General features: G+C 47.4%; 1 protein-coding gene across 3 annotated transcripts in view; it reads left to right on the top strand.

Annotated features, from left to right (window-relative positions):
- The window catches only part of Adck1 (aarF domain containing kinase 1), a 44,083-nt gene extending 34,583 nt beyond the window's left edge, over window positions 1-9,500 (top strand). For all 3 annotated transcript variants that reach the window (XM_077695567.1, XM_077695565.1, XM_077695566.1), the window contains exons 10-11: window positions 5,820-5,949; window positions 8,938-9,500. In XM_077695567.1, the coding sequence (XP_077551693.1) occupies window positions 5,820-5,949; window positions 8,938-9,158 (351 nt within the window). In that variant the 3' untranslated portion in view covers window positions 9,159-9,500. The remainder of the gene's footprint in view (window positions 1-5,819; window positions 5,950-8,937) is intronic.
- Window positions 9,501-9,876: the final 376 nt, after the last annotated feature.

Below are 9,876 nucleotides of genomic sequence, written 5' to 3' on the forward strand. Positions count from 1 at the left end.
TTCTCTGCCAGCAATGGGCTGCCAACAGTCCTCGCTCCATCACTCGAGTCTGTTCTTTATCTGAGTGAGCGGCGAGGTCCTGGGATGATGCATTCTTAGTGCACAGAACAGAGAAAAGTGAGGGACTAGATGCCTACTTTCAAGTGCACCTCTGCTAGAAAACGTGCTATATTTTTGAAGCAAAGCTTTCTAGCGCTACTAGCCAATGGTTCCTTCGTGGCGTGCGGGACAGCAAACTCACCTTGCAGAGAAGGCGGCGGTGGGGGTAGGGTTTCACACACAGAGCACACTAGAGATGGTGCGGCGAGTTTACTCAGCGTTCCTCTCGCGGAAGTGCCTTCTCGCCAGCGGCGGTGTCGGCGGTACGGCTTTGTCGTCTGCTTTAGCGACGGTTGTTTCAGACCTGTTTTGGCGCAGCTTCCCGTCCATTGTGCGCTTCCTTCGCATGGCTTGATTAACTTGTTCGACAGCACCTCCAGGGTAACCCGCACCCGACGGAGTTAAGTGTTCATACGGAAAACATATATTAAGGATTGGTTTGCAAGGCGCGAAAACAAAACGCTACCATTTGCGCACAACTTGCCATGAATGGGACTCCATTTTCTAAATCGGTGAATGTGAATTCGGTTGTATTTTAACAGGTATAGCAAAAGGCGGGAGGAGAAGCTGGTTCTGATAAATAGCAATTATAAGAGTTCTCTCAGCTTTCTCGCAATTCTCAAACTTACTAAACTAACCAGTTTAAATCGGTAGAAATAGGAATCACTAAGCTCACATGCCAAATTGTTTCGGTGTCTGCGCTTGTGTCGCGCGGTGGTGTAGTCCCAAGCTAGCACATCAGGATGCCTAGGTTCCGCTGTCTCGCCCTTCGAAGGGGCATTTGGAAAGCGTGTGGTAGCACTTCTAACTCTCTGGTGCAAAACCGAAACTGAAAATAAGCTTGTGTCTAGTGTCACCGTTATTTAAACATCCAAGTCAAACTGAGTTTGCTGCGATGGGTCTGGGCATCTGTAGACATGGCCTTCGTTATTTGTGATCGTCCATGGCTTTTTTTATGGCTTTACGGCCACCCTGGGGCATTGCCATGTTTGTCACAAAGAACATATGAACGGTTCTTTGTGGTGTGTTAACATTGTTAACATTGTAAAGTTAGTCATATTCGGCTTTGTTTTTTTCAAGACGTTTTTCTGCAATCATTTTCTATTGCATGCTGCATCGGTCCAACTCCAACGTTATTGTGGTCTACCCGAACTACATATACAGACAAACCCGGAAGTTAAAATGTTCAATTTTTTTAAAACGAGACGTAAGGATGACTGTGGTTTTGTGGCTTTTGCTCTAATTGTGTTTACCCTATTTTAGTTTTTGGCTGCTGGTGGTGTACGTTTTAAAACTAGGACAGTTTAGTGATGTACCTCATGTATTTTTATCCGAAAGTTGAAGGCAACAGAGATCTTGTTCTGATTTATGAAATGATGTGCCTACTGCATTTGATCGTTAGTTTTTACATGCAGCATGGTGCGTAATAAATATTGGAAACTTTAACGGTGTTCTTGTGAATTGTATCCACCCTTATTTTACCTGTATTGAAGCATATTTCGGAATCTGCTTCGAAGTGGCTTATGGCTGCTCCAAACTGGAATTTTGCCTGCTCCAACAGCTGCTCCGAGAAGTAAAATGCTGCTTCCATCACTGCTCTTGTTTCTGGGGAAGCTATGGTGTCGAGCGTTGCCAGTCTGCCTGTCAAAGCAACGCGGGCCGAAAGACGAAGTAACAAAAGCAAAGAAAACACAATGCAGTGGTAAAGAAGTGCAATGCAGTAAAACCCCATTGATACTTTCCCAGTTAATATGGTATGAACACTGAAAATGCCCCGTAGCTTTACGGTATTTTTTTTTTCCCAGTTACTACATTCCTGTATACAGTTAAACCTCGATATAACGAAGTTGTAAAAATCGGCACTATGCTTCGTTATAATGAAATTTCGTTGCATCGAAATTCGGTACCTACCAAAGCAATCACTCCTTTATTTCCTCTGGAAGTAGTCCGTGACCTTCTTTCACCTGCACCCGCTTGTCGCTGGCATCCATGTTGACGCACAGAAGAGCCGTGTACGCAGCTTACTCTGCTTACCGCCGTGGCACCCATTCCCTTTCAGTGCTAGCGTCCTATTCGGCAGCATTTGATAAATAAATCCTGTTTCGTCTGCATTGTAGACTTCCGATGGCTGGTATCGCGTCAATATTTTCGGCATTTCCTTCTCCAGCCAAGTAGCGGCTTCAGGCGCATCGGCCGATGTTGACTGACCACATTTTGCAGAGCTGAGAATCACGTCCTTAGCTTTTAAAATTGTTGACAGCGTACTTTGTGATATCGCGAATCGAGCTGCAACGTCTCTCTTCTTTTTGCCTTTCGAAACGGCTTCCAGGATCGCCGCTTTTTGCTCAAGCGAAATAGCTTTCCCCTTACAGCCCCTCATGGCGGCGTCGCACGCGGGAAACAAAAGCGGCGAGAGAACGCACCAGGCGATGCGAAGGCACGAGAAAGAGGGAGGCCACTTTGGGTGCTTTGGTCGCATCAAAAGGAGCATGGGGGGAGGAGGTATGCAGCGTCGCGTAAACAATGTAAACAGAGAACGGCTGTGGAAAATGCTGAAACTCCAGGGATTAGATGACGAGTTAGTACAGTTCCTTATAGCAATCTATAAAGACAATAGAGTGCACCTTACTTGGGAAGGACAGAAATGCGCCCAGCAGGTCAACATCCATCGGGGACTGAAACAGGGATGCCCTTTGAGCCCAATACTGTTCATGCTTTACATGGCAGGGTTAGAAAAGAAACTGGAAGAAAGTCAAGTAGGGTTTAGCCTAACCCATATGCTGCAAGGCGAAGTGGTACAACAGCATATTCCGGGAATGTTATACGCAGACGACATTGTTCTTTTAGCTGATAACCAAACCGATATGCAGCGGCTAATAAATATTTGCGGCCAGGAAGCCACTGACCTCGGTTTAAATTTCAGTGCAGAAAAATCAGGAATAATGGTTTTCAATGACGCTACCACCGACGTAGTGTCTATCCAGCAAGGCGAATTACCTAGAGTGAAGGAATATAAATATTTGGGAGTGTGGTTAAACGAAGGGGATAACTGCTTAAGGACTCACAAGGAGCAACTTAAGGTTAAGGGAAAGCGAAACGTAGCTATAATGAAGCATAGAGCTCTGTGGGGGTATAACAAATATGAAGTAGTAAGAGGAATGTGGAAAGGAGTAATGGTTCCGGGTCTCACGTTTGCGAATGCTGTACTCTGCTTAAAATCAGACGTTCTATCAGGCCTTGAAGTAAACCAGAGAACGGTAAGACGTTTGGCCTTAGGCGCGCATGGAAAAACAACTAACGAAGCAGTTCAGGGAGATATGGGCTGGGCATCGTTTGAAGTTAGAGAAGCTCAGAGTAAAATATGCTTTGAGATGAGGTTGAGGGCAATGGATCAACGAAGGTGGGCAGCTAAGGTTTTTAGGTACCTATACTTGAAAAGCGTGAACACGCAGTGGTTAAGAAAGACTAGAAGGCTAACGATGAAATACGAAAAGAACAGTGGGGAATCCAAAACAGCCAAGGTTACCAAAAAAGAGGCAAGGCAGATTGAAACGAATAAATGGAGGGAAAAAATGGAAGCTAAAACGTCGTTAGAGATGTACAAGGCTGAGAAGATGAACGTCAGAAAGGAAAATTTCTACGATAATTCCCAGGGCAGTGCTTTGCTTTTTGAGGCTAGAGCAGGTTGCCTGCGAACTAAGAGTTTTGTGGGGAAGTATTCACAAAATGATGGGGTATGTGGTCTGCGGAAAAGAAACAGAAACTATGCGGCACATTGTGTTAGAATGTGAGGATATCCATCCAAATCTACATGAAGGAAATATTGGGCTTTCAGAAGCCCTAGGATTTAAGGGTATCACAGAGGAAGTTAACTTCAAGGCTATCGAGGGGACGAAAAGAAGATTAGAATGCTGATGAACGGAAAGCAGAGAGGGGAATATTGCCTAGGACAGTTACCACCTGTAACAGAAAAAAAAAAGTATTTTGTGCCTAATAAGCTTTTTGTGCCTGCCCTAAGCAGTGCTAGTATTGAACCAAGAGTGTATAACATAGGTATATTAGTCCTTTTTGGTAAGATGACATGTCATCACCCCGATACAAAGGGGAAACCAATAGAAATCATCATCACTGTCATCAGCGGCGGCTCGGCCGAATCCCACACCGGGTGAACGACCGACTCGCGGAGACGGCGTAGGCGTCGCTTCGCCACGATTTGTTGAATTTGAAACTTCAGCCATCGAGAGTCCTGATTGGAGTGATTCAAACTTCTCTGGGCTCAAACGAACTTCCGGGGGTATAGAAACCCGCCCGGAGGCACTTAGGACTTATCGTCGGCATTCTTTGGCGGCACTTCTCGGAGGCATTGAGTGGAGAGGTGTTGTCGCCTTTGTGCGAGCCATATAACGTTTGCTTACCCTTCTACATACTGCATATAAATGTTGCTTCAACTTTTCGTCGACTCGACAACTTCCTCGCTCTGCTCTACGCCGCGTCGATAGCGGACAGATCAAGGCAACGTCGCTACACCGGTGGCTGCGCTCGGATGGCCAGTCGCAAGAGTGGTGGCTGCGGTGAGCGGGCCCAGTCCTAACAGCGGAGACAGCGTCAGGATGGCTGATAACCAACATCGGAGACAAGCTGGGATGCGAGTCGCAACCTGCCCATTCGCAACAGCGGGAGGATTTCGCTGCTTCTCCCTTGCTTGCCGCGCGCCCCGGGAGGCACGGCCGCGTGCGTTACCCAAGTCGCGCGCGCTGCCAACGCTTTCCCCTCAGACGTCGTCACGGGGAAATCGTCCTTGCTTGTGGGTAAATTTTCTTCAAGTTCAGAGACTTCGTTGTAATGAAATTACAGCAACATTTGCTTCGTTATATCGAGATAAAATATACATGGTTTCCAATGGGAAGTAAATTGTGTGTGCCTTGTAACTTCGTTATATCGAGGTTTAACTGTAACACGATTTGCCGGTAAGCACGTTCCAAATTTTAAGAATTTTATCCAACTATGAGCAGACACGTTTTACGGTGAACAAAAAACGTGCTGACGCGCGTGCAGACCGAGCCTCATCGTGCGCGGCGCAATAAGCAGGCACTGAGCGGTGGTTGGGGCACCTGGGTCACCGTGGCGGCTTTCTAGCAGTGCTGGACTTGCCGGAGTTGCTTGGTAGTGCAGCTGCCTCTAGCCAACGTCGCCTGTATGCCGACGTCCGAACATGCAAAACGTTAACATTGGCAGAAATCGTGGCGGAATCACTGCGTGAAGCCTCCGAGAAAGATGGCTGCGATGACGGGGAGGTGGCGTCTCCAGCGGCCACATATGCTCGGGCCGTAGTCGGCATGGAAGCAGGGCAGAGTTACTTTCGCCAGATGGAAAACCTTAGTGCGGACAAAAGTCTGTTTCAAAAAGGAGCTCTTGCTCTCAAAGGGCTGCAGCATGCGCCAGCAGACATTTACAGACATGTACAAGTGAAAAAGGCCATTAAATTCTTGTGTTCGTCTCTCGATTGCTTTTTTGCTTTACTGGAGCGAGTCATACGTTTTCCCGCATAGTACGTTTGTACCTAACGTTTTTTGTTTAAACGTGTCAACAAGGTTCTACTCTATTGCTAAAGGTTTCACTTCAAAGCTCTTAAGCGGACATAAATGCCCCAGAGTGTTTTTTTTTTCTATCCGCGTTCCCTCACACGGTTCCACTGCTCACTCCAACGGACGTGCGCGCAGGGGGCGGAGATCAAGGCGTTTGCGACCCAGAACTTCTCCATCATCACGCGCATCCTGAGCATGGTGCCGAGGCAGATGCTGCTCATCTTCAAGACCAACGACCTCCTCCGGGGCATCGAGGCCAGCCTTGGTGAGCAAGGGGTGATGGTCGAGGCCGCTCGGGCAGTGTTGCTTGGCGGGGACGACACTGCAGGCAACCTCGTTACAAGACTCACTCAACAGACCTGAATAGCCTGTCTCCTGTAACCCCAATCTCTTGTATCCGAAAATACCTAAAACAGTGAGGAGTTGGGCTAGATCACTTTAGTATATACTGGTATCAAAGCGTGTTCAAAAATGTCTGCAAGAAATTGGTCAAGATGGCTCCACGAGGACAAAATACAAGTTTGTTTTATTCGAAATATTTCGTGTTTTATAGTGCTCCTAGCACTTGTCCAGCAGCAAATAATGCCGTATTCACTGAGAAATTAATCAATTTAGGTGAAAATTTTGATTCTGCCGCCAAATTGTGCATTTTCGGGACGTCAGCAATGAAGTAATAAGCGCGCGTATACAAAAGAACTTGCACTGCTTGATTCGGCTGCAGCGCTGGTTGCCGTCAGTCTTCCCAGGTGGTGCTGCCATGCTCATGAACGGACCTTTGTCTGCCGTTGCTTTGTTTTTTGACAGTATTTGCACCAGGCTTGTTTTTGTTACTGTAGAAAGTAATTGTTTCATGAAACATGGAATATCCTCGACAAACAGGGTCACGTAGGACAACGTCGCTTACGCAAATCAGCCAGTGCGCATAAGACAACTCGAAAGCAGTGGGCTGCTGTGCAGCTAAGACAAGCATAGTGTGCGCAGTACCAACAGTATGCATCGGTACTTCTATGTTTACATGCGCTTTCATAACTATCATTCCCCAATTTTTCATATTCATAACTATCCCCCAATTTTTACTGCTTTAAAAAGAATGTGCCATAAATTTAAGCGCAAATAGCTTATTCGGCAAGATTATAAGCTCTGCGTAACTTGCGTTTGCTTTCACCGGCCTCCGCCTATCGCAAAGCTCGATGGTATGACATCATAGGTTCTGTTGCGGGAAACGAGCTAGTGGGTCGCATGGCCCTTCCCTTTTTTCCTAATTATATAGCTTATGTGAGCAAAGTGTGTGTTAGAAGTGGTGTCAGTATAATTCCAACGAGGCACTCTTTCGAATGAACCAAACTTGTGTTTTGTCTTCAGGGCCCCGTTAAGAAAATCATTCATAGCGGGCTTAGTGAGTGCAGCTTGTATTGTGTTGCTCACAATACCATCGGAATTCTCTTAGAGGTTTGTCATCCTCAAATGGTAATGCTGTCAGCCATGCAACTTTCTTGTCATCATCCTCCTCCCCTGGTTCATCCTCCAGGGCGCCATTTACTTGTGCGAGGAACATACCGTATTTAGTCGCGTAATGAACCCACTTTTTTTCCAGAAAATTCAGCATTAATTTGGGGGGAGGGTTCACTATGGTGGAAAAAAATTGCAACAGATATTTAAAAGTTGAAATTTCATACGATAAAGTTGCTAAGAGAAGCGCTCTCAGAGCGTTACCATTTTCGTAAAAACACGTAGGTAATTATGTAATGAAATTTATATTTTATTCGCAACTCGCCATTGTCCCCCTTCGCCATGGAGCTTCCCTCCTCACTGAATTCGCTTGCGGCCGCACTTTGTTGTCGGCACCGTCTTCCGTGCAGTCAAGGCACTCCAAAATTTCTTTCCCGACACCGGCAAACCTCCCTTCTTTGGGCCCATGAAACACACGGCGATCCCAGTTCACCGCCCGAAAACCTCTCGTTTTCGCCCATAGCCTACACGCACTGGGTCAACACTGAAGTGCCACGCAGCTGCGCCATTTCCATGTGCAACGCATGCTCCACCACCGTAGTTTAAAACGCCATGCACCAGGAGCACAAAAAAAGGTTGGAACACAGCTGAACAACAAAACCACGGAGCGTAATGGCGAAATCGCGTAACAGCAAGAGCAGAGGAGTGCGGAGTACATTTAGTGATTTGTTCGCACGCCGGCATAACCAGCCCAAACAGCAAAGCGCAGGGAAGGAGTGCAGAGTACGTTTTGTGCTTTGTTCGCACACCGTAACATTTTTATGGCGCAAGAAGGTTTGTTTTGCATTCGACAGGTGGCGCACCACAAGCGCGCAATTTTTGAATTGTAAGCCACGGCATTCGCGCTCACATGTCCGGCTACGCTTCAGATTTCTTTTTGTTGGAATGTGTTTTTAGCATTTCTGAGCGTACTGTAGCATGGTATCAAGTTACTGCGATCGTCTACAGCATCACCAACCATGCTGAAATAAAAACACATTTCCGCTGCATTTTTTATTCAAAGTGACAAAAAAGTAAATTCTCAACAAGAAAGGTGGGGGGAGGGGTCATTACGCGAGTGGGTTACGGTATGAACTGTATGGTCCTTGGAGCACACGCGCTCCATATCTCCAGGCACAAAATTGTTCAAGAGATTTGCAAACCCTGCGGTCTCTTGGATGCAGGCCCAAACTTCATCTTCAGAGGCAGTTTCCTACAGAATCTTCCATCTTCAATTGCGTCTCTTCTATATGTCGAAACCTTCAAAAAGCGCAACACTGAAAATGTGGCACAAACAGAACCACAGGACGAGCGCTCTTAAAGAGTGTCTGTTCTAAATAGGGAAGAACTCATTGTAGGCACCCCAAAATGTTGCCCTTGGTAACTGAGTGTCTCTTGTAACCAAGTTCTCTTGTACGCAATGTCGCTAACGTGGTCAACTTAGGAAAACCATATAAACTGTTTTCATTCCAATGTCTGTTCTTACCCGTTGTCTGCTGCGACAGTGCCTCTCGAAACGAAGTTTTACAGCATCCCGAAAGTCAACGATTCACACAACGCCACGAAATACAATTGTGGTTCATTAAAAACACTTCTTTATCCAAATAACGATGATAATAACTGGGATTTCGAGGTAAATGGCACACTGCGCATTCCTCTATTCTGACACTGCTGTACTTGCACTGGTACCCAGAGGAGTCATACTTACAGGCAATTGCAAAAGCTGACCCCCACCCCCGCCTTCTGCATGGTGTTCCCCTGGCAGGCACGCGGGGCATGGCGCGCTCCTTCATCACCATGTCCCGTTGCTGCGTGCGTGCCGTCTACGAGGAGCAGCTGAAGCGCTGCGGGGGCTGGTGGTGCCGCCTGGTGGTGTCGGTGCGCGCCTGCCTCGCCCAGTCGGCCATCACCACCTACGAGGCCTACCTCTGGCTCAGGACTACCTCGCTGGCCAGCCTCCTGCTGGGGCAGAGCGGCCTTCCGTAAACGGAGTGCCGCAAACGGAGGCCTTCCGTAAACGGAGGGAAAGGGCCACTGCTGTGCGTGGACAGTTCAACTGTTCTTGTGGTCAGTTATAAGGCACTTACTTCGTCTGCTGGTTCACCACTCCCAAGAATGCACAGGTAGCAAATGGTGCGACCTGCTGGGGCAAGGGTATCGTAAGCGTCACCGAATCTCCCCCTTCCACCCCCAGCAACCCAAGTCAGGCCCGCATCACAGCTCACAGCCGGTAGGTGACCTCACCTGTCGCCACCTTCCTGTGGTTCTTGTGGAATGGCAGGTCTTTTCCTCCTCCGAGGCAGTTGAGCTATGCTGGTGCCTGTAGCGGAATGTTGCGTAGGCTGTACGATGTCTGTAGGCTTGCAGGTGCTAACGGGCTTGCTCCTCACATTGCTGGTGCTTGAGAAACCTGTCGCAATTGCGGAGGTAAAAGCTGGCGCTCGCAGGGATCGTGCGAGTTTTAGTATCGCAGTGCATGGCAAGTGCAATGTTTTATTTTTTCCTTGATTACAGTTTCCCCGGTGGTAATAGTAATTTACTAATGTAATGCTTGAAATGTCACTTAGTGGTGCAGTAAGCTCTGTACGCCAAGTGGCATGCGTGGCTGGACAGCTGATAGTGTGATTGGTGGGATTAATGGTGTGATTGCTAGTTGACCTGAGACAGGTGATTGTAATTGTTCAACACACAGTGTCTTGCTGAG

Source organism: Haemaphysalis longicornis, unplaced genomic scaffold (genome assembly GCF_048455015.1).
Source record: "Haemaphysalis longicornis isolate Haplotype H1 unplaced genomic scaffold, Haemaphysalis longicornis Haplotype H1 scaffold_15, whole genome shotgun sequence".
In the NCBI taxonomy this organism is placed as follows: Eukaryota; Metazoa; Arthropoda; class Arachnida; order Ixodida; family Ixodidae; genus Haemaphysalis; species Haemaphysalis longicornis.